Here is a 25,183-nt window from a genome sequence, read left to right on the forward strand (position 1 = left end):
GTTACATGAATCTTCTTCTTACAGGGTCCAAAATTTCACAGTAAAAAAAAAGAAGTCTTAAGTTTTGATTGGGACTTCACTTGAAAAAGTGAAACTAAAAATTATGCAATTATGTTATCCTACATTGTACAGCTCTAGTAACATATCATTGTCAAGGACATCTTAGACCCAAGGCAAAAGCTTATATGCTCTGCTAGCATCTTTAAGATAATAAGTGCATTCATTTGCAAAACAAAAGAAATAACTGAATTCTGGATGGGCAACTGTTGTTTGTGAATATTCCTATTATATCATAAGGTGGCATATTTTACCCCCTCCCACCCCTTTTTAGGACAATTACAAAAGGGTTGTCTTTACAGTGGCATGTCTTTCCTAAAGGTTTCTCTTAATCTTTCTTATTTAATTAGTCTTTATCTTCTGAAGCATCTTAAAGTGCTGCCATCCGGGGATAATTTTGATTTCTTCAACAGTTAACTAATCTAACTCTGCCAGATCCAGATTTATCAGTGGCTGTCAATGATTTGAGCAGTTTTCCAAAATCACTTTCACTGATTTTATGAAAGCCAGCATCTCTTGCAGCAAAGTTTTAGTTCTCTCTGTAATAGATTTGCACCATGTCTGAGTTGGGTAATCAGATGTCTACACTGTCTGGCAACTGGGGACAAAGGATGGGCAGCGTGTTCACTGGTCTGCATTCCCAGTCAGCCAAGAGCTGATAATCATGTCTTAGAGCAGTGTTAGAGTTCTCTGAGCTAAAGGCCATGCAGATTTTACAAACTGCAGTTAGGAAAGTGTTCTCTTGGTTACTAGGGACTCAAATGAGATTTATTAGCCTATGAGGTCTGCCCTGTTCTCCATCGTTGCCTCTCCCTGCCTGGGAGCAAATGCCCAGGACTTTCCAGTGCTCTCAGTGCCAGGAGCCTCCTCTGTGAAGACCATTGTGTGAGGTCAGGTTCACCAGAAGCAGAACCTGAGCCGGATTTCCATGCTATTGCTTTATTAGGGGAATGCTCTGGGGAGTAGAGGCAGGAAGAGAACAGAACAGGGCAGAGGAAGGAGCCAACAGGAAATGCTCCCCCCCCTGGAGGCAGCTTCCACCCAGTCCCAGGGTGGTTCTGGAACCTGTTACACAACAGAGCTGGGCCTGCCTGAAGGCCAGGGGCGGCCTTTTCATGCATGTCAATCACAGGCTAAGAATGCTGTTGTGGCTCCCGTTCGGCAGGGGCTGGGGAGCCCACCTGATACAGGAGCTCTAAGTGGAGCCCCTATACTGTCCACACAGCAACTTGAACGTTGGCCAGAGCCCACCAGAGGCCTCCTGGCTCCCAGCTGTAGTAGGAGAGCGGGATAGAGAGCTAAAGCCTGTTGGCCAAAGTGGCCTAAAGAGCCACGGGACAGCTGTCTGGTGCTGACAGGTGCCAGCAGGGCCATCAGTGACACGCCTTCCTGCAGCACTGTCCAGAGGCACAGGAGTCATCCACCCTTTGCTGTGCTCTCTCCTTCCTTAAGATGTGTTTGGTTTTCACAATTTTTGCTTATTGCCACCAAAATCCAACTAGAATTTTGTCATTTCTCAGACTGAGTAACGTGGAAGACAGACTTAGAAAAATGTAATAAATGCTGACTTAAATGTTATTTTCTAGCATTTTGGAATTAACAAAAATAAGGTAATTCAGTAGCTCTGGAATAATTCCAGACAGTCTTAAGCCAAAGCTAAGTAGATAGAGGTCCTGTCAAGTTCCAGAGTTAATGCTGAAGCCACGGCCCCTGCTTCACACCCATGCAAAGACTGAAGAGGTCTTCAGAGCAATGAATCTTATTTGAAGGACAGAGCCCTTTGACTTGAATATAAAACCTTGCTCCTCGTTTGAAAGGGATATCCAGTATCGAGGGGTCGAATTTAACAAAAGGGGTTCGAAACTGGGTTGCGTAATCATGTAATTTATATATATATGCTTGGACGCTCTTTAGAGTAATTACATAGATGACAGATGTGAGCCAGGACTGTCAGGGACCCTGAGAGCTAAAGCCACCCTAGGGCTGGGCTCGCTGCCTCTGATGCCCACAGGCTCATTAGGGTTTACAGTAGCTTCTACTCGAAAGTTCTGGATGTTGACTCTGGGGGAAGGGATGTGAAGAAGAGGATGGTGACAGAAAGGCCACCACTGTAAATCATTAGGGCCAGTCTACTGACCGCTGCCAATGCACGCTCTAGGTTCCAAGAGCCACGCCTTGCCCTGCTGTGTAAATGTCTCTTTCTCCACTGGCAGGTCTCCCGCTTCTAAGCTATGAGCTTAAGGACAGGGACTGAGACTGTTCAGACCTGTGCCCTCAGCACTGATCACAGTAGGTACAAGATGACCCAGCCATCCAATAGATGCTCAGGAGCCATTCAGTTTACTCGTGCCACTGTGTTGAGTCCAGCCTAGGCCAGCTGCACCGGGAAACCTCTCCCTGTCCTTGCACCCATGCCTCCCTGGGAAGGCATGCAGGGGAGCAGCTCAGCCTTCAGCACCTGAGGCTGTAGAAAGAACCCCTACATTTTCCTTGGTGTGATATGCTTAGTCTATCTTTCCTAAACTAGCAAGATCTTGAAAGTCAGGATTAGGGAGTAGGTTTAGGAGAGAGGGGCCAGAAAGATGACGTGGTTGCCTTTTAATCCAACACTTAGGGGCCTCCAGCTCACATGTGGTCTGGCCCACTTTACCAGGAGAGCACCGGGGTTCAGGGCCCAACCATCAGTCAAGAATGAAGGGTGGTCTGTCCTCTGACCTGCCTTCCCAGGAAACCCATGAGAGAGGCGGGCAGCCAGAGGGTGGGGAACTAGACTCCTCAGAGGCTCCCCTTCCTGCCTGAGCCAACATGGCTGGTAAGAACGTCACTCAGGAAGGACATGTCCTCTGGCGTCTCTGTTGCCCCACTGAGGCCACTTCCACACATCTGCTTCTGTGCAGCCAGCCCACCTGTTGGTGCCTTGTCTTTCAGGAGGAAATGGGCATTTCCTGCGAACTACTGGAATCAGACTTCCTCAGATGCAGTGTGGGGTTTCCATTCATGAGGTCAAAGTCAAAGGTAAGGGGCAGAGCTGGGGCCCGTCCTTGAGAGCAGGCCCCCAGCCCTTACGTCCAGCCACCGACTCTGCCTGCTGACCCGCCCCAAGCCTTCTGCCCACACCCTGGCCTCCCGCAGCAGCGGGGGTGGCCAGCGAAGCCCTGCCCAGCGAGGCCATGTGCTCCAGGCAGTCTTCTCCAGCTACCCTCCAGAGGGGCCATGGCACGTGGTCTATCTCTTCCATCCATGTAACATAGCCCAGAAGTGGGAGGCACTTCATAGCCTTTGTGCTTAGGCAAGTACCATCTGCTTGGCCTTCTTAAAAAAATTTTTCTGGATCATTCCATGCCATTCTGTGCCTGAGACAACATAGGAGAAGATGTGGTCTGGGCCCTGCCTTTCTCTCCCCTGAGCACTCAGAATTTCCTGAAGAGACCTCTTAAAACTCTTAAAACGTAAATAATTGTGTCACACTCCATTTTTCTAAACAGCAAAAGAAATTACAGTCACTGTGGTATTTACAAGGAGCCAAATTTTCTAAGCTCAAACAATAATATGGCACAGTATATCCAGACATTCACGGAGCATTCTAGCATGTGGCTAGATATGTAGAAGATGTGATTTGGGGGATCAAAACTAAAACCTGAAAGACCAGTTCTGCCTTTTGAAGTGGAAGCTATTTTCCCTGCTGTGATTTGAAGGGAGTTTCATACCCCTTTGTCTACCCTTTCCCCCCGAAAATGAAAGTTTAATCCTTCTCTCCTGCCTGTGTCATAGAATCAGATTGTTTTCATCTCTAAGGCATTTTGGTCCCAGGACATAGTAGCTGTTGTGCAAACCAGTTGTGAGAATGTGCTAGTGAGATAGGTTTGTTCATTTCTTAGCAAATCATTGGTGCCCACCAATGTACCAGCTCCCAAATAGAGCAGCTCTAACGTTCATGATTCCTCAGCCTCCTCAGGCTCTGCTCATTCTGCCTACATTCATCGCAGGAGAAGGGACAACCTCAAAAAGTGGCTGTGCTTAGGAAAGGGATCACAACTGGCTGGCAGAATACAGGCCAGACCCCTAGACCCCAGTGTGGGGAGGAGGGAGGAAGGCCCTGAAGCTCAGCACCACTGCCTGTAGTGAAGTGTGGGCAGCCTCCCCACACAAAATTAATGAGACCTTTGAGCAGCAGAAAATGGACTTCCCTGAAAAGCAGTTGCTGTTTCCTTGTAAAATCCAGCCTACATCCCACATCAACGCTGAGGTGCTTCTGCCTAATCGTAACATAAAGGTCATTTTAAAAGGAAAGTGTGTGTCACTATCATAGATGGATCCAGTAAAGAGAAGGTGGTCATAAAAATAAATATGTGAAAACAAAGCAATTTTGAATTCTGGGGCATTGAATTTTGTTAAAATTCGTTCACTCTCAAACATTCATAGAGCTGACACAAGTATGGAATGTTGGACTGGTGGGTTTTTTCCCAGCTTCATAATGTTGCTGCCTTCCTTCCACGGAGGTTAAGTCAAGACAGAGGTTAAGGCCTGAGCAAGACCCAACCCAGAGGCAGGGAATGGGGGGATTCCCTGGAGAAAGCCCAGGACGTGACCCAGCAGGGGCTTGCTTCTCTCTGCAGCTGGGCCTGCCCTCCCCTGGCCCTCAGGCCTATGGTGTCTCAGGCTCCTGAACCCCTGCTAAGCCTCACCACCACACCAGCAGCCTGCCTTGGTTGGCCTTGTCTCCCTCGGCCTGGCCTGTTTGACCCGATCTCGCAGGCGCAGGCCTCCATCTCTGATTTTGGCTTTCCGCCCAAATCTTTTCTTCATGCCTCACCTTGATCTTTAGTGTATTGAATTAAGACCTGCCAGTTCTGACTCTTTCCTGGGACAGACCCTTGACTTTCTCTTCCTTTGTGTCCACAGCTCTGCATCCTGTTCCATCCCCATATCTCACCCTCCCTGGAAGCTAAGTCCCATACAGCAGAAATTTCTGTCTAGAAAGGGATGTCCTTGTCCACTATGTTTGATGGCCCACTGCTCATTACCTTCAGGTACCATTCAGTTCAGTAGAATCAGTGTTACAAAGTTAGACTATTGCCTGGAATTAGTCTTAAAGGAACCCAAATATTTAGTTATTAAATAAGGCATTGATGTCAAAGCTTGAAGGAATTTAAGAATCATTTCGTCTAACCTCTTCTTTTTATATAAATGCAAAGGGATTGAGTGCCTTGGCCAAGATCAGTTAGTTTGTGTGGAGCCTGGTTCTGTGACCCATACCAAGGCTTCCCCCAACATTTCCACATGTGCCCGGCATGTATATGGTGAAAACTATCTGCTTATGGCAGTAGTCCTCAGACCAGATGATGCACACCACTGGGAGTGCCCGAGATGGTTTAAGGTGGCTCGTGAGATTTTTTAGGTGATGCATGGACGCAGCACCTTTGACTGTAACAGTTAGAAAGTTACTACCTTGTCAGCCCCTTTCAGTCAGAGAACGGCTCACCTCCCTATTACTTGTTAATGTCCTTTTTACCAAAGTAGAGTAGCTCCTAGGCTCAGCACCTTCAGCAGGCAACAGAATTCAACACTGCTTTGTGTTCGCTATCTTTATTCTTATGACGACCCTCTCTTTATGGCTCCTGGATTCCCCATCCATAATGGGGATATAAATTTTCTGTTAAAAATAGTCTTTAAGCAAAAAGAGTAATAAAAATACAAAGTAAATGTCACAGGTGATATGTTATACAGGTGTGGCCAAAATTGGGAAGGTGGGGCACGAGAGAAATCAGGCTAGGACTGGTTTGGAGATAAACACATCACTTCCTAAAGGGAACCTCAGTGCTGTAAAGGACAGCATGCCTCTTGCCATTAAGAGTGTGCTCCGGGCTTTGTTTTATTGCTAAAGCTGTATCTCTGACCTGACAGTCAGAAAGATACACATAAAAAAACAAAGCCTGTCGTGCAGATGAGGCTCCAGAGCTTGTGAGTGTGGACGATTGTAGCAAGTAAGTTCGGAAGTCTTGCTGACGCCAGATGATCCTTTCTTTTTCCCTAGTATGAATTCAGCATGATCTTTGATACAAGCCACCTGTCTGGGGAAGAAGAAGTTCTTAGCTTCATCATTACTGCTCAGAGGTAAGGACATTTAAAATTTCTTTTTCAAAGATAAAAGCTGTCTAGGACCAGGAAAGGACATGCTCTGGTCATGCATTCACAATGCCCAGGATGCCAAGGAGGAAGAAACAGTTCGGTGGTAAAGCCCCAGACTGCTAGGTGGAATCGGATCTTGCAAGGATGCTGGTGGTCTGGTTCTGCTGCCCCAGCTACCAGGTCAGACTGATTTGGGAGGGGGTGGGCATCATCCAGATGGAGAGAATGATTTTCCAGCTGAGGACCTCCGGAGAGGTGAGAATTCCAGTCCCCCTCGCGTGGTTCGTTAGTTCATAAATGTCATCTGTGACTGTCAGACAGGAGCTGCATCTCATGCACATGCGACTGCACCCCACCCGTGGAGCAGGGAGAGGGCACCTGCAGCCTGAGGCGCGGCCAGGCCTCTTCCATCTCCTCGAAGCCAGGTGCCAGGCAGGGGAGGGTCGGTGCAATGACGACTTCCCTGGGCATGTGCTCATCTCTCTCCAGCATGGCTGCGAGTGTCTTGGGATTGTGACCTGCCTCCACAAGCTGGAACCCAGGCATGCCTCCAAGTGCCGTCTGGATGTGATGGGCTGACAGCTGGGATGGAAGGGGAGGTATTTAGATGGGTGAAGAGGAAGACAGAATCTTTGGTTGGGATGTAGGTCTGATGCCCAAGGCAACCTTTTTATCTGAATTTTTGTTTGGAAAAAATTTTAAATTTAACATAAATGTTGCAAAGAAAAATGCAAGGAACTGCCATAGGTCTTTTCCCCAGATTCACCAGTGTTGCCATTTCACCTCATTTATTTTTCATTCTCTTTCTCTGTATGGTTTTGTTTTCTTAACTGGCTGAAAGTAAGTTGCAGAAATCATGCCTCTTTACCTGTAAGTACTGCCATGTGCATTTCCTAAGAATGAGGCCCTTCCCTTGCACCACCACAGCACAGCAGTCAAATCCAGGAGCCCTGACACTGATGCAGTGCCGTTTTCTGGTCTGTGGTCCATGTGCCAGTTGTGCCGGCTCTCCCAGTAATGCCTTTTTAGCCATTTTTTCACTGGTCCAGAGTCTAATCACAGATCAAGCACTGCATCCAGTTATCATGTCTTATCCATAGTTGCCCTAATCACCAAGCCAAACTTTCATGCCAAGGGTCCTAAGTCCATCCCAGAGGTGGTCCAAACCAGACACCCTGAAGGCCAGGATCAGGCAGGATCCACAGAGAAAGGTGAGAAAGCCCAGTCAGGAACCACATGGCTGATAGGCGTTTGAGAGATGGTGAGCAGGAGATGGAAGCAGGGCCTGAGAGGCACACCCCTCTCATCTTGGGAGTCACAGATTAGCTCGCTGTTGAGAGCCTGAAGACCTGCAGAATCAGGGCACAGAGTCAGACAAACGGGGCTAATGTCCATGGAACTTGGTGCCACATGGCCACTTTTAGAATGAGGGCATTCAACCCAAGCTTCCTAGGAGAGGATACACCCTCGGGAATGGAGAAGGAGCTCCTTGCACTAAGTTCCAAGTAACAGAAGGTCATTTCCTAGACTTTGCAGATGAGCCCATGGGGCCACTAGGGGTGACCTGCTGGGCAGGACCTGGGGGCCAGCTCAGCTGTGCATCTGAGCCCCAGCAGGGCAAGAAGTCCTGCTCTGGACCCTCTGCTGCTCTCCAGGCCCACTCAAGGGGCTGCCAAGTAGAAAGCGCCGGGCCGGGCTGGAGGGGGCAGGAATGACTGTGAGAGTTTCTGTCTCAAACCATCTCAGCAGGGTTCCAGTCCAGAAATGGGACAAACCGCCATGCCCCCCAGGAAGAGAGCAGAGCTGGCCCTGGACAGGCATTTTCTGCTCACTCATCCCACAGATGTGGGTTTGAGCACTTACTACAGGCCAGGCACCATGTGACATATGGGAGCTACTGCAGTGACTGAAGGTGGCAGGCAGATCCCCACTCTTGGGGGTGGGGTGCTGGTGCTTCAGGGCAGATAACCAACAATAAAATAATGTAGGAGGGAGATGGGCATGTAGCAGTGCACCCAGCAAGCCTGGGCTCTCACCAGTGACCACAAGCCCCTTCCTTTCTCTCCCCACTCTCTTTAGGCCCACTTGGTGGGGTTCTTCACCTGTCCCTGGGGGGAATCTGGGACAGTCCTGTGCATTTGTGAGTCACTCTCTACTAATGCAAAGTCCCACAATCACTGCAAGTCTCAAAGCCGATTCACAAATCTGTGATTAAAGTGACCTGTCCCACAGATGATCCAAGCTCGATTTACAGTGAAGCCTTCCTCCCCGCCAGGATGAGGTCTTGCCTGCCTCCTACCCTGTTTTCCTGAGAGCTCACAGCAGGGGTTGTGAGGGTGTGAGGAGAACAGGAAAAGGGCTGTGGCCATGTCAGGATGCCCTCCATCCTCAGCCTTGAGGCGGCCAGAGGTCCCTCCGGGTTCTGCCACCAAACAGAAGCCCTAGTGGCCCCTCAAGGCCCTCACATGCAGATCCCGCCCCACAGTCTGCCCTGACAGTGTCTGGAAATACAGGTGACTCTGCGGTCACCCCCTCTGCCAGGAGAGGGAAAACCAGCCAGGCCTTCCTCCACTTCCTGGGCATGCATCAGACTGTTCCCACCAAGCCCCAGAGCCTGACTGATAAGACAGACGCCCTCCCCACACCATGAGCAGTTTTCTCCAAAAATTTTGGAGAAGCTCTGTCATTCACACCCCACAGGGGATTCTTGGATTTTTCAGAAAAGCCCCAATAGGTCAGACTAAGGTCCTTCCCAAGTCTAGAATCTTGCTCTCTCCCCAACCCTCGCTAATGACCCCGTCCACATCTTTGGTGGCTAGGCATTTGGGAGGCTCAGGTCAGGCCCCATGAATACAACAGGATGGTGCCCTGCAGCAACAGGCAGGGGTGCGGACACAGGGAGCTTTATTTTCATCTCCCACCACCCTTAGTTTTCTTTCTCTGGGGACTTTCCTCAGTGCCAGCTTTCCGTACAACTCACAGAAGTAAGATGCCTTTCCCTGGGGATGACCACGAGGCACACATTTTCATGCCCTTCAGTTCACAACCACAAGCATGGCCTCTCATCCTGCTCTCTACTACATTTTTTAGCAGTATCTCTGGTATTTTGGAGAATGTTCTCCTCCTAAAAATGAGAGCACAGTGGTTATTTAACCTTTTTTACTCAGTGTTATCCAGTTTCCACTCCAAAGGTGATGACTTTTTGGCCTTCAGTTCAGCACTGGTTGGAATTCTGAACAAATGTGAGGTCTAACCTATATACTGCTATAGGCTCTACAGAGTAAATTACATAGGTGTAAATAACAGCAGTGGCATACAGTGAACCTACAGGGGCAGTGGCAGATGGGGCTGAAACGGAGACCAGGCTGGGCCACAGAGGACCCACGAAGCCTCAGAGGGTCTGCACCACGTTGCAAAGTGGTCAGGAGCCACTGGAAGTCTTTGAAGTGGGGAGGGATGCAATGCAGCAGCTTGTCCCTGAACTTGAGATCATTGAACTGAATAAAGGGAGGCAGATGCTCATTCATACCTGAGAATTCTCATTCTGCTGTTTCCTGGATCCACAGAAAACCCACTACTGGTGGGCAGATCCATCAATGTTCTCTCTTGGCCCCTCAACACCTGGAGCAGCTGATATTCCTGGGAAGGGACATTTGGGCAGGAAATATGACACAGAACAGACTTCCTTTGCCAGAAAGAGGAAACTCCACCTGCCTCCCTCCCCGCTCAGGGCTCATGAGAGGTGTCAGAGCCCCCAGGGTGCTCCGATATTAGGTACTTATTGGGACCACCAGGGGAGCTTTTAAAACTACTGATGCCTGGTCCACCACAGAGATTCTGATCTAAGTGGTTTGGGTGAGATCTGGGCATTAAAGCCTCATCATCAAGTGATGCTAGGCAGCAGCCAAGCCTGAGAGCCCCTGAGCACCTTGCTCTATACTGAATAACAGTAGGTTCACTCAGAACCTTCTATTTCCCAGATGAGTACAGGGCACATAAGAAAATGCTCCTAACTTTCTAAATTCAAAAACATCCTCTTATGTATGTTGTTATTGCTACATAGAGTCAGGGAACGCCTGGTACTTGGCTGCTTAAATAATCAAATATCAGAATCTTCTGATCCTTGAATCACAAATGTTAAAGGAAGCTGCATTATCTGTTAAACACACAGCAGAACATCTGAGGAAGGCTTTTCTTCCCAGACTTCAGTGACAATCTGGTCTTACTGCCCTAGAGGGTACCCACAGCCCTTGACCCCCAGCTAAGATGAGACCTTTAAGGCTCCTTATCTTGAAAGCCACAATAGAAATATCAACTGTTCCTTCCTTCCCGTCACCACCCTTTAAAGATCTCTTGCGTACTTGGGGATTTAGGAGGACATAGGCCGAGACGAAACAGTTTTCAAGAGCTCTCCTCTCAGCAGCCTGCGTTGCAGGCCATGGCACGGCACAGGCTTGCAGACTGACTGGAAGCCTTTTGATGTTTAACCTCTTTATCTCAACTTTTCAATTTAGCTCAGTCTGGAGCAGTCACCCAATGACAGATGAGACCATTGCGCCTGAGCAGCCAGCAACCACAGGTGGCTGGACAAATGGCAGGGCAAGGGGTGGCGCTTCAGTCAGGAACCGATTACTCAGATCTGGCAGGATGCGGGGTGGGGGGAGAGCGCAGGCCCCAGGGTGTTGCCATCCCATCCACTGGGGTCTGGCAGGCCAGAGGCCAGTCCAGTGATTCTGCAGCATTTATTGTCCCCCACCAAAAGGAAGGGCGAGGAAATCAGGCTGGGTGAGCACCTGATCCTGCTGCTTCTGCACACTGGCTGCCCTCTGAGCGATGGAGGTCACCCCCTATGGGGAGACAGATGAGGAGTCAGGGGTCAGAGTCACAGGGCACCATTGTTTCAGAACAATAAGAGAAAAGGAGAGGGGATGTGAGCACTATTTCAGGACTGTTGCCTTCAGCACTTGCTGGGTGGGAGAGGAAGGCAGAGGGGGCAGAGGGAGGGCAGCTTGGCACCTGCTCAGGGAACCGTGTGGCGGGGGGTGGTCCCTCCCAAACCTCAGCGGTTCTGGGAGACTCACATGTTCCACCCCGGCATTCTCTGGGATGTCACATCCACGCCGTGCGGCAGGACCAGCTGCAAGTGCCAGGCTTGGCAACATGCACCCAATAGCCTGACCTTTTCCAAGGCAGTTGCTTCCCTGGAATAACCACAATTCTGATTTGAAGTCTAATAATATAGTGAAAAGAAACCAGGTCTTCTGTCTCCTCTTCTTCTTCCCCCCTTTCCCTCTTTTTCTTCCTGTTCCCTCCCTGATCCTCCAGCGCCCTGAGTCTGTGACCAGGGGAAGGAATCACACTGGAAAAGCCCAGGTCTGGAGTCAGATGGGCCTGGTTTGCTGTAGGTCCTTGGGTCAAGTTCCCTAACCCATCTGCGCTGCTCCTTGGGTCGGAGACGGTGTCCCCTGCCCTCCAGCTCCCCTGGTGAGCTCATGCTGTGAGGGTGCAGGTGGAAGCCACTCGACAGCATCAGCTCCCTCACCTTTGCCTTTCCAGAGGGACCTCACAAGAATTCCCATTCTGCGCTTTCTCACCCCAAAGGGGCTGCCTGGGGACAGACTGTGGCAGGAGCTCCTGAGCTATTCACTGTGTTGGGGCTGGCCAGGCCTCTCTCCCAGGTGTGGCTGCCCATGGGTGGTGGGCAATGTCTCCAGGCGGGAAACAGTTCCTAAATGCCGGCAAAGCCCTCCCTGGCTGCAGTGCCCTAACCTTGCTGGTCTGCTGTTCATGGAACAGGTGTTTACAGAATAGCACATGCTGTTGGTGCCCTCCCTTCGCCCCTTGCCACCCACCAGGCAGCTCCCAGCACAGTCACTCTGCCTGAGGCTTCCTGTGGCCAGAGTCCCCTGCTTGCAAACATAGTGCAGGTGCCAGGGTCTTCTGGCAGCAGCAGGTCTCAGCAGTCAGCGGATAAAGACCTGGCCCCATGGCTCAGCTGGGGAGACTGGTGTGCTCTGTGTTCTCCAGCGGGAGGGAGCACCACACCAGCCTCGGGATCACACAGCTTTATGGTCCTCCTTCCCTCCCCAGCTTCCCTTTTTCTCTGGGGTTGCATGGGGTCACCCCGACTATGCACTACTTGCACTCACATCTTTGTGAGAAGAGCACAGCTGAGAAATACAGTGCCCGCTGTGACTCTATACTGGAGCCAAAGGCCGAGCTGGGGCTAAAGGGGGTGCAGTCAGCCTCAGAAGTGTGGAGACTGAGCTTGGATACTGGCCGAAGATGTCGCCTCTAGGAGAGCTGGCTCTGACCTGTACATGCCTCCTTCCCCCACAGTGGCAACGTGGAGCGCTCCGAATCCCTGCATGACAACACCCTCACGCTGACGGTGCCACTGATGCATGAGGTGGACACGTCCATCACTGGGTGAGTGGCCAAGCTGGTGGGCGCCCTGCCCTGGAACTCTGTGCTTTCCTGGTTTGCATGTGCAGCCCTGCCCCTCTTTTCTTCCCAGCTTTGAAACTCAGGACGAAGCCTTAGCTACAGTGACTCCTGCCTCCTCCCTCCTATTTCCTCCTGTTTGTGAATATCCATTGTTGCTTAAGATAAGAAGAAAGGGGCACTCTCAAATGCTGTTGGTGTGGAAACACAATATGACAGTGAGATCAAAGTTGGAAATATGAGTATCAACAATGCCACTGCTAAGAACCTGCCTCAGAATTCTCACATAACATATCCAGCCAGAAATTTCTAGTTTTTTGATAAAGTTGTGGATTGTTGTGGTTCTCAGCAGAAATGTGGCTTTTCCTATTTTTTTATCCACCCACCCAGTAGGTAACACTGGAAGTCTGATGACAAGGTTAAGCCCCATGATTTCTTTGAACATTCTCTACACCTTTATGTGCATATATTCCCAGCATCCACCCCTCTGGAGTGCCATATGGTGGCTGTCAGCATGACCCCTGGGGTTAAAATCTCAGCCAGAGGTTACAGCCAGCTGCGTCCCAATGCCTCAGCTGCTTGGAAGGGAGGCTCCCCTTTCTGCTCAGCTTTGTAGCCCGTGCAGGCTTGGCCTGTTTTTGTTAACCCTGTGAGGGGCCAGCGCCAGACCTGCCTCGTGGCTGTGGTCTGAGATGGGCAGCAACGATCTCCCCGGGTGAAGTCCACAGCCGCTCAGCACCACGGCGCTGCTGGAGGGAGAGGTGTGTGTGGCTGGTCCAAAACTACCCCGGCTGGTGTTCAGCCAAAGCCCAGGCCTGAAAAATGAGAACTCAGTTCCTGTTTCCTGCTTCAGAAAACAGAGCACATACCTCTTTGATAGTGGAAAAACGATTTGCACAATTACTTTAGATCAAATGAGGACCCGTTGAACCCTTGTCCCAGGGGCAAGCTGAACTTTCTGGAGGTTTAAAGCTCCCCCTTTTTCAGTTTTCTAGTGCTTCTGGGTCTGGGCCTTGGCCAGAAGTGGAAACGTTCTACATTGCAGGGGGAGCCATACCTGAATAGCTCACACTCTGCTGGATACCAGGGAGTGTGTCTGCTGGCGTCCCTGCACTCTTGGCATTTTCATCATGTTCTTGAGACATGAGGCATGGGTAAAATATATTTGCAAATTAGCATAGCATTGCTTCTTTTCATGGCTCTATTTTTAACCATATAGTTTATTTTCTTGTCTCATCAGAGGCACAGTGAGAATATGCCTTGAACCTGTCCTTAGGGATGAAAGAGGAAACGCCCACTCCCATGACCCAATGGTCAGGCCCTAGGAAGCCTCCTTGTGAGGTGTTAACAGCCCCTGACTAAGCCATTGGTTAAACAAACCAGTCAACCTCTGATCTTTCCAGGAACATGAAACAGGGCAAGTTTAAAAGAACCAGTTCTTGCCATTTGATGACATTGAGAACTCACTATGCTTTCAAAGTAATACACTTAAGCTGAAAATAGATGACTAGCCATCCATTCAGGCTTGGAACCAAAAATCTTACGTACTGTGTTTAGGTGAGTGAGCAGCCTCTAGAATCATCTGGCGTCCCTTTTCTGGGAATTTAAGGGATTTGTCCACATGGGCAGCATTGCAAGCACATTGAGCTCCAATTCTTATGTCGCCAGTTTGAAATTTAAGAAAAATGTTGTCATCAAATGGGCTCAGCTTGCATGTAATTTTCATAGTCCAACAAACTTAAATTTTCTTAAATGAATTTGTCACAGAGCAGAGGTTAGGATGCCAAACATACACTTTGTTTATTTTTAATTTTTAAAAATTTGCTATAATCTTCTCAACCCATAAAATGCTTTCCCAGTGATAAAGCACAACATGCATAATTTTATAGTCAAGTTTAAACAAAAGCTGACATCGCAGGTCCCGAAGTCTTCTTCCTCATTTTAGAAATGCAATCCCAGTACATTTTTATATATGTAGCTTATTGATTTGATATGCGAGGACATGACTAGAATGTCTGTTTAGCAAACAGCTCTGGCTGTGTCCATTTGCAGGAGAAAGAAGTAACAGTTCCAGAAGAGAAGCATTTGGGGGAAGACACAGGAGGGAGCCAGGTTCTGGGTTAAACGGAGACAGATGCTTGGGTTCCCAGGACAGCAGTGAGTGGGGTTGCTTGGCCTTGGGGTCAGGATGATGGATCTCACTCTTTTCTCTTTCAGAATCATGTCTCCGTCGTCCTTTCTGTATGGCGAGTCTGTGGATGCGTCCAACTTCATTCAGCTGGATGACCTGGAGTGTCATTTCCAGCCCCTCAACGTCACGCTTCAGGTACCCTCAACCCCAGAGACTGCCCCTGTCACTGGGGGCCCATGGAAGGGCCCAGGGGATCTGCCTTCTGCTGAAAGGCAGCTAAAGGGCCAGGCTCTTTTCAGGAGAAAGTCTTCCAGACTAGATGGCTGGAGAGAGACAGAGAGACAGAGAGAGAGAGTGTGTGTGTGTGCACACGCACGCGCGCGCGCGTGCTTTCTGTAACCACATTCAGAATCCCTCCCCATCTGGTTCTCTGCTGTTTAGACCTCTGTGAAGGAGAGCTACATGATAAACACCAGCTTTCCCCAGGAAGGCCTCTGGGCACTGAGACCCAGGCCAAAGCCCAGCCTGATGGCCCAAAGGACCCCCTTCTGTTCCCCACCATCTTTTATGGGCAGGGCAGCCTGGAGGATTTGCCATGTCCCCTCCCCCTGGGGTTCTCCGTGCTGACCTAGCCAGAAGCCCACTCCTCCCGCAGAGGAACAGCCTGTCAGCACTGTGGCTTTGCAGAGCAGAGCAGGGTGGGCACAGGTGACTCCCCATGGGAGGGCCATGCTGCCCCTCACGGGGAGTGGCTCTCTCTTCCCGTTTCCCAAAGGTCCACTCCATGTGGACTGTGGACATCATGAAGGACACTGTTCCCACTCTGAACCCACGGGGGGCAAACCTTTCCTGACAAGGGCCAGAGGGTAGGTATTGAGGCTTCGTGGGCCATACAGCCTCTATTCAGCCATGCCACTGCAGAGCAAAAGCACTTTGGCCTGCAGGCCATAGTTTGCTGACCACCTCCCTAAAGTACAGATCTAGGCCAGCACTGTTCAGCATGAGAATCTCTGAGTATAAAGCTACAGGGACCCCAGCATGGTCCAGTCCATTCTCCTCAATTGGCAAACCAGGGAAATGTCAGCCCACATGGGAGAGGACACCCAGCAGAGCCCAGAGCTGGGACAGCACTGTCAGACCTTGATCGCACACCCTGTATGGCCCAGCGCCCTACCAGGACCTGCGCATGGAGTACAGGAGGAGCTGGGCCTGCCGCACCCATGTGCACAGTGGTGTCCATTCCACATCCCAGGGCTGCCCCTGCTCTGCCCCAGTGGAGAGGCTGCTGTCCTTGCCCCCACTCCACCCCCACAGGCTGCTGTCCCTGCCCCCACTCCACCCCCCACAAGATGCTGTCCCAGCCCCCACTCCACCCCCACAGGCTGCTGTCCCTGCCTCCACTCCACCCCCCAAAAGATGCTGTCCCTGCCCCACTCCACCCCCACAAGATGCTGTCCCTGCCCCCACTCCACCCCCCCACAAGATGCTGTCCCTGCCCCCACTCCACCCCCCACAAGATGCTATCCCTGCCCCCACTCCACCCCCCACAAGATGCTGTCCCTGCCCCCACTCCACCCCCTACAAGATGCTGTCCCAGCCCCCACTCCACCCCCCACAAGATGCTGTCCCTGCCCCACTCCACCCCCACAAGATGCTGTCCCTGCCCCACTCCACCCCCACAAGATGCTGTCCCTGCACCCACTCCACCCCCCACAAGATGCTGTCCCTGCCCCACTCCACCCCCCACAAGATGCTGTCCCTGCCCCACTCCACCCCCACAAGATGCTGTCCCTGCACCCACTCCACCCCCCACAAGATGCTGTCCCTGCACCGTCTCCACTTCCCTCTGCAAGATGCTGTCCCTGCCCCACTCCATCCCCACCCTAAAATATGCTGTCCATTCTGGCATTCACTATTGTAGCCAAATTATTATTGTTTTCTGCCCCTGTGGCTATTTCTAGGTGGACCAAGGGGATGACGAATAATGACAGGGTAAGGGTCCAGAGAACGAGGCAGTAAGACATGTAGGGGCTCCCACAGACAATGGTCTTCCTCTCTCCAAAGCATTCTCCCATGCAAGACACCTCCACAAGCATGATAGATAACACACGGATGCCCCCAGCCTAGAGAGGATGCGCCTCTGAGCAGCTAAGCCCCAGCTGTCACACCCCATGCTGATTTACAGGGAAGAAGGGGGAGCTGGGGCCGACTTGCTTTGAGACCTTAGCAGGATGGCTGTGAATAGGACCTCTGTGTTTCTGAATTGCTTCTCAGACTTAGTTAATTTTTCTCCATTGCTTTTTATCATTGAATAGAAAACAGATAAAGATCAGATAGTTATTTCATCTTACTTAAATCACTTTAGTTTTAATTACAACCTACTCTTATAGTTGGAGGTATTTTACAATAAAAGCTACAGTCAAGAAAATTAGAGGGCTCAAATGATACTATCTGTGTAATGAAGAGGGTGTAGGTGTTACAAGAAGAAGGCAAAAGGAATAGCAAGCTATGTAAAAGATACTAAAGTGTTCTTATCAAAAGAGAGAAAGAAAAGAAGGAAAGCAAAGAAAGAAATCAGGGAAGAAAGTTCGGGGCATGTGATCAGTGGTGTCTCTTGCAAGGCATTGTGCAGGGAGCTTAAAGTTTGGTATTTATTCAGGCAAAGAGCTGTCTCCTTTTTTTTTTTTAAAGAATAACATCTTTATTGAGATATCATTTGATACAGGATGCGGGCTCCATAACAGGGCGGGAGTGAGTGAAGGCACGCCCCGCAGGCGCACCTCCTGATTATCATTTACCTGAGGAAGTACAGCGTTCTGTGCAGGATTAAGAGAGGTGGCGGGGTTTGAAAGGTGGATAGTGTGTCACTGATTACAAGGAGATCCTCCAGCATTAGCAAAGCTGACAGCTTCCTTGAGAATTCTCCAGTGCCTCATTTTCTGGTATAATGGTCATTATTATGACCGTCCTACAGGAAGCCCACTGACCACGTTGATGGTGATAATGACCAAGAGGTGAAGAGGTGGAGACGGTGGGGAGGATGGAGTCAGGAGTGCGGACAAAACCCTCTTTGTCTCCTTATATTGACAACATCATCCCTGAAGAAAAGCACCAGGCTCTCCATATAAAGCAATTTTTCTGTGTCTTTTAAAAGCTATTATTCAAAAAGCAACATAATTGTCTAAAGACTGCAGATGCAGATAGTTGAAATGCAGAAATACTAGTTTTGGGCCTGGTTTTTACATTTCAGCAAAATTTTCTTAACAGAGACATAAATAATTGTTTTTGACCATTAAAAGGCTAGGCTGTCTTTCTTTTTTGGGGGGGGCCAACAATCAACCATTTCCCCTCACCTGAAATATAATAATGAAAAATAATGCAGATGTTGCACAAGAACATTTGCAGAGAATCAAATGTTAAGCCATTAGTTAAAAATAAATAAATAAGGTAAAACAAGCTCTCCCGTCCATCTGGCTCTGATAAGTCATGGAAATCAAAATCATTTCCTTCTTTCCTTCCCCCACACACCTTTAAATAGGATTTCTTTTCAATTATGTGCTCTCACGTTTCACTTCAAATGGTGGTTTCAGTTGTGGCTAGATATTCCGTCCTTTTCTTGTGTCTGACCGGTTGTTGTCTTTGGTGAATTTTGTTCTTATTCAATCAAGAGTTGGCAGGAATCCTTCTTTCGCTCTATTCATTTTTTGTGTGTTCTTTGAAGCAGAACCAACTACTGCAAAAAATCGAAGGCACAGTTTTCCAAGGAACTGCTGGCTGGAGCTAGACCCTTACACGTTTTGTCCTCTGCAGATTGGGTTGGATTCCCTGTCCGCCTCCTGGCCCTGCCCTTCTGACCTCAGCCCCAGAGGTGCCTCAAATCCCTGAATTCTTTCTCATCTCTAGGCCACTGGGCAGCAGTTCTCTCTTCCTCTGTCTTGCTCAGATCCTTTTTTTTTTTTAAAGAATAACATCTTTATTGAGATATCATTTGCATACACTTTAAAGTTCACCTATTAAAGTGTACAGTTCAGTGGTGTCAGGTAAATTGTGCAGCCATGGCCACAATCTAAGTTTAAAACATTCTCATCACCCAAAAAAGTAACTCAGACCTACAGTCATTCCCAGTACCTGTTTCCTGTTGCTGCTCTAACAAGTTGCCACCATCTTAGTGGCTTAAAAGAACACAATTTATTTTCTTATGATTCTGGGGGTCAGAAGTCCAAAGTAGGTCTCACTGGCTAAAATGAGAGTGTGGGCAGGGCCGCAGTCCCTTCTGGAGGCTCAAGGGGAGAGTCTATTTTCTTGCCTTTTCCAGATCCTACAGGGGGCTACGATCTTTGGCTCATGGCCCCCTTCATCTTCAAAGCCAGCAATGGCCAGCTGAGTCATTCTTGCAGTACATCTCCCTGATTCTGGCTCTTTGTTGCCCTCTTCCCTGTTAAAGGACCCTCGTGATCACAGTGCACCCACCTGGGTAATCCAAGACAGTCTCTTTAAGGTCAGCTGATTAGCAATCTTAATTTCCCTTTGCCAGGTAACAGTGTATCACAGCTTCCGCGGATTAGGACATGGACATCTTTGGGAAGCCATTCTGCCCATCACACTCCCCATTCCTGCTACCCCAGCCTGAAGCAACCATTAATCTACATTCTGTCTCTGTACACTAACCCATCTTTCTATTCTCCTTCACAACCCATTTCTTCTTTGAGTTCCATGCTCAGCTTTTCATCTCCTTCTCTGATTGGCTTCTCAGTGGTTGCCATCTTCTCTCTCATTCCTCAGGAGATAATGAGCCACTGGAGACAGAAAGTCCTGGAAATGTGGGGAATAAGATGATAAAGTTATACAGGACCAAATGCTGGGACAGAAAAGAGGTGTACAGATGTCATGGAACAATATTAGCAAGTGTTCAGCTACAAGTTGCAGAGAAACCAAATCAGCTGGATAGTGTAGTAAAAGCAACCCTTTCTGTAAGCTATCTAACTTGATTTTGGGGTAACCCACTTTATCTGTGAGGGTTTCAGTTACCTCTAACATAAAAGAAAAGGGGTTGAACTAGATCAGAGGTTCTCAAAGTACGTTTTCTGGGCCAATAGCATCAGCGTCTCCTGGGAACTTACTAGAATGCAAATCCCTCAGCCCTACTACCTCCCTGCCAGACCTATACCTCCCCCAAATCTGTTTTAACAAGAGCCTGTCTGGCTCTTCTGATATATGCTAAAGTTTGAGAACCACTGGACTAGATTATGTCTGAATTCCCACCAAGTGAAATTGTCTTTGAGTAAATTTCTAGGCATATAAAAAATATAATTTTTAGCAGGAAGCAGACATGAAAATGCCAGAAGAGAATGTCATTTGAAGGTTTGGGGTTTTTTTCCAATGCGTATTAGGTTTTTATTTCATTGGACTCTCCCATCATTTGATACTTCAAGTCATGCCCTTCTTGATCCCAAGCCCTGGAGTCTCAGTGCATCGAAGAATTTTAGAGCACACTTTGCAGGACATGAAATGAAGATCTGAATTTCCACTGACACTTGCTGTGTGTGCCTCACGCCCGCAGGTCTATAACACCGGGCCAAGCACCCTTCCCGGCTCATCTGTCAGCATCTCTTTCCCCAGTCGACTGTCACCTGGAGGTGCAGAGATGTTTCACATCCAGGAGGTTGTGGTGAGTTCTCTGTCATCACTGTTGCTTTCAGACTGGAGCCCACCCATTCAGTTTTAGTCTACCTGAATTTCTACATTGACAGTTTGCCGCCAGAAGACCTCTTCGGGGATGGGGAAGGTTTGTTTATAAACCTGACTTGTGGGGTAGACTTTACTGACTCTGGGAACCCCCAGCAACTCCCTGTAGTCTTGTGGGTTTCCAAATGCATTTTTCTGAGGGAAGGTCCACAGCATTCATAAGGATCCTCAAAAGGCCACTGATGCCTAGAAGATGGAGGATTGGTTCATAAGACATAAATTCAGATTGAAACTCTAGTTTATATGCAGAAAATGCCACCCTACTTGATCCTAAGTCCACTGGAGATGATTTGGGGTCAAGGGAAGCTTGATCACTAGCATGTGGTCATTCTAGCTCTTTGAAACCTTCTCCTCGGCTCCAGGACATCACATTCCCTTGGTTTCTGCTCTCTCACTGGCTCTGCTCCTCATCTCCCAAATTTCTGCAGGGCCCAGGGTCTCCTTTTCCCTACACTCGGTCCCAGAGATCTCACCCAGACTCCTGGCCTTATATTCAGTCTGTGCTGATGGCACTAGATGTTTCCCTCCAGCCCAGCTATCTCCTGTGAGCCCAGACTTAATACTCAGCTACCTTCAGGCCATCTCTACCTGGATGCCTAATAGGAATCTCAGCCTTATCCAAGACTCCTGAACTCTCAGAAGTGCCCTTCCAAACCTGCTCCTCCCACAACCCTCTGCATCTCAGCAAATAGCTGCTCAACCCTTGCAGCTGCTCAGGTCACACATGTCTAATCCTCCAGCAAACCCAGCGTCTCCATCACCACAGCAAATCAGAACATAACCACTTTTTACACCTCCACCAGCAGCTGGGCCCAGGCACCATCACTGGCCATCCAGGTTATTGTGGCACCCCTCCCTGGTACCCCTGTCTCTGCCCTGGCCCCTGCAGTCTGTTTTTGACCCAGCAGCACAGCGAGCCTTCCCAAATGTAGGTCAGGCCCTGTCATTCCTCTGCTCAGCACCCACCCTCCAAATTCCACCAGCATTAGCTGGCCTCACAGCCCCACTCCTGTCTCTCTCTCTGGCCCCAGTTTGTCCTCCTCGCCACTCTGCCCTCTCCTGCCATGCTGCCACCTGACTGGTCCCGGAGCACAGGACGTCCTGCCCTGGTAGCCCCATAACCTGCCTCTCACCTCCTTCAGTTGCCCACTCAGGTGTGCCTTCTCGGGGTGACCCTCCCTGCCCTACCCCCCTTCACCATCACCTCCCTTGCCAGATGACTCCTATATTTTCTTACTTGGCCAGTTTACCTGCCCTCACTTGGCCCTGACAGTGTGCAGGCAGGGATTTCTACCTGTCTGCTTGCTGTATCTCAGGGCCTAATGCAAGCTTGGCATATAATATATGCTCAGTAGGTATTTGTGGACTGGGAGAAAAAAATCCATGGTATAAATCAGAGCTATTTATTGTTTCTGCATGAATTCAGGAAAAGTTCCACACTGATAAAAGTTGCCTCAGAGCGCCTGAGGCTCACACAGTGGGTGCAAGGGGCATCCCCCTACAGGGCTTGTGCAGGAAGCTTGGGAGAGTCGCTACACAAGGACGGTGCATACAGGCTGTGCTGAGAGGATCATGCACCCTTTATGTGGGCATGTGAGGGGCAGCTCGCCAGACAGAGGGACAGCCTCTCCCTTGGTGGTGATTAGATAATCAGGGAAGCAGGGCCCAGGGCCTGTGCCACACGCAAGCCCACAGCTTAAGGGGGTGCTGCCCACAGGAGGCTGGCAGATGTGACACGATGGCAGTCATCCAAGCATCACTGTCCTCCTGGTCATGTGGGCTGAGCACCTGGACCAGGGGAAGGTTGGACGTGGAACTGGCCACCCCTGAGTGGCCTGCTCAGTGACTTCCAGCCCTCATGGTATTCCACTCCTGCTCCGTGAAGCACCATGTCTGTGAGCTCTGCTGAGACAGAGCTCACCCTGTGTTCCCAGCCAAGGGGCCACCATTTGACCCCGGTGTGGGGTTGCAGAGCCGCGGGCCCATCTGCCCTCTGAAGTGCCGTCAGCCATCCCACCCTCCCCGCTTCTCTGATGCCTGGGAAGGACCTCCTCACCCAGCACATGCTCTGAAAGTTGTTCACATAGACATTGTAGTGCTGTGGGGGGATTTTTCTCCTCAGGCACAAAATTATTGACCAAAGCAGGGAATGTAAGTCACTCAGATTCTGAAGGGGCCTCAGAACAGAATACATCCCTTTTGCTCTTTACTAGCCATCAGCCAAGGGAAAACTGCCACAGTGGACTTTGGGGCACATTTGTAAACAGCCAGCTTGCCTGGAAGGCATTAGAAGAGTCCTGAGCAGCTGCAGAACCGCCCCTCCCCGCCTACCCCAGTGGACCCTTGACACCCGGAGGATGTGAGTGGGCTGCTGTCTGTTCTTTGAGTGCTAGGTAGCAAGCCCTTTGGATTTTCAGAACTGTGTTTAGGATTTTTACAAAGTGTATCAGAGTTCTCAAGGACGGCCAAGCCCTCAGCTAGATACACCAGTCTGTGGCCAGGGGCCCGTGGCATTTTCAGGGAATGGAAGGTCCGTTTCATTGTCAAATCTCACCAAGCTGGTTGGGGCCCTTGTTCTTGTCACTGGCTGTCAGTGGAGGCACAGAACATGAACACCGGTGCACAATGTGATGCAGTGATGAGCAAGCTTCTGGTACCTGCTCATGAGGCCCCGGGCAGCACACCTCTGCCCTGAAGCCCACGGGCTGAGATGAGGGCGTCCAGCACCAGCATGGTCCCCAGCCACCACCTCTCCCTTCCTCAGCAGAGCGTGGGAATGCTTGCAGGGCCAGGCGTGGCCCACAAAGCTCAAGAAGTCCCACTTTGACCTTCTGGCTTCTGGGACTTTGATCAGAGCCAGGGCTTCATCCTGGGGTTTAGGAGGCACAGTGCAAGATGAACTTGCTCCTCTCAGGAGAAACTGATGCCCAGTGCCTCTCTTGCACCAGGAGGTGACCCTAAGGCCTGGTGACATTCCCTCCCCACTTCCACGCGCAGCCACCCCAATTCCCCAGCCCCGAACAGGCTACCATGCAGCCAGGTGCCAGCTCCCTGTTCAGCAAACTGAAGCCCAGAAGCACATACAGGCACTGAGGGAGGACCTGCCTGCCTCCCCAGACCCTCCGATCATTTCTCCCTGTAACAGTGCCTATGGGCATCATGTATGGAATGCTGAGGGTGGGCCTGCTGGTCCCATGGCCTCTGGGCTGTCACCCCCCTCCAGCCTGGAGCAGGTGGCACAGTTTTCCAACTGTTGGTGCAGAATTCACTCATGAGTCTCCAGGGCTCAGCTAGGGTCCCTGGGCAGGACAGACCTGCCACTAGGTTTCACCAAAGAGTCTTTTGTTTTGTCCCAAAGGGTTCCCTAAGGCCCAGCTGTGTAAGTGGAGAGTGCCTTTGCTGACAGGGAGAGATTTTTATAGGGAACCTAGTGTAGGGACCACTTCCCACCCCCGGCCATGGTTCATGATCTTCTCTCCTTGTGGGACATATTCTGTCCCCCTCTGCCCTGCTTGTGTTTTATTTTGAAACAGAGCCATGGTAGTGATCTGAGGAAAGACATCAATTTCCATTGCCTCCCACCTGTCAGGGTTGTGTGCAGCCCCAGGGACTTGCTGACCTCACAGTTCAGCAAAAACCTGGGCAACTATGAATGTAGTGCCCACCAGGAAGCCACATTGGACTAACTGTAAAAATAAGAGGGTGAGAGAGAAGGAAGCATGATACACTTCTCTAGTCCTAGTCCATCCAGAATAAATCGTCACAAGTAATAGTCGATCTGGATCCTTTCTGCAAACACTGGTAGAGAAAGCACCAGTTATGTGCCAGTCTCTGAGAAGAGAAATAAGTCACACAGCATGCCCAGAAATTCAGTATTGCAGGAAGCAAATCTGGGAAATGTAATTGCAATCCCATGTAACAGATGCAATAATGGAGCATGCCCAGCCCTAGGGATGGCACAGTGGCACAAAGCCCACCCTGGGGAGGGCAGTAAGTGCTTCATGAAGCAGGCTCTTTGAGTCAGGGCTTAGAGGATATGTAGGAGTTCACCCTGGGTGAAGAGTACATTGCAGACAGAGGAAACGGTCACTGTGTATATATGTACAGTGGGGGTAGTATCTGGTTCTCCACTGGCTGTGTCATCCCTCTTAGACAAGAAGGAGGGGCTTAGAGCAGGTGGGTGTCATGGCAGTATGACAGGGACCATGCACACAGTCGTGTCCCATGACAGCAAGTTCATCATTCCTTCTGGGGTGCATCATTTGTGTGAGGGGCCTGCACCTCCATGTCTCTTGACAAGAATGGGGAAAGCCAGCCCCTCCGCTACCAGAGGCTGTCTAACCACATGTCATGGGATTAAGAATACAGTCCACCAAGAACATGTGACATAAACCAGCTTTGATGTAATTAACCGCACGGCTAAGACATATAAAGCAACAACTGATAGAAATACTAGAAGAACTGACACATTCACAATCATGGCAGAAAACCTCAATACACTTTCTCTAAGAATTACCACACAAGGAGGCATAAAAAATGAGTGTTTGAATGACGCAACTAGCAATTCTGATCTCATAGGAAGAGAAAGAGAGAGACCAAGACAGAATGGGTTAGAATGTCTGGGTTTCAATAGTGTGTCGCCTTTTGGTCACCTTGAGGAAGTTACCCAAACTCTCT

General features: G+C 49.8%; 1 protein-coding gene across 3 annotated transcripts in view; it reads left to right on the plus strand.

Moving 5' to 3' along the window:
- ITGA9 (integrin subunit alpha 9) overlaps positions 1-25,183 on the plus strand; it is a 355,701-nt gene that overhangs the window by 240,435 nt on the left and 90,083 nt on the right. For all 3 annotated transcript variants that reach the window (XR_012125479.1, XR_012125480.1, XM_073222610.1), the window contains exons 19-23: positions 2,986-3,072; positions 6,092-6,171; positions 12,526-12,615; positions 14,848-14,956; positions 20,322-20,429. Coding sequence is in view for 1 of the 3 variants with exons in the window: in XM_073222610.1 (XP_073078711.1) it covers positions 2,986-3,072; positions 6,092-6,171; positions 12,526-12,615; positions 14,848-14,956; positions 20,322-20,429 (474 nt within the window). In the remaining 2 variants the exon portion in view is untranslated. The remainder of the gene's footprint in view (positions 1-2,985; positions 3,073-6,091; positions 6,172-12,525; positions 12,616-14,847; positions 14,957-20,321; positions 20,430-25,183) is intronic.

Source organism: Manis javanica, chromosome 15 (assembly GCF_040802235.1).
Source record: "Manis javanica isolate MJ-LG chromosome 15, MJ_LKY, whole genome shotgun sequence".
NCBI classification, from domain to species: Eukaryota; Metazoa; Chordata; class Mammalia; order Pholidota; family Manidae; genus Manis; species Manis javanica.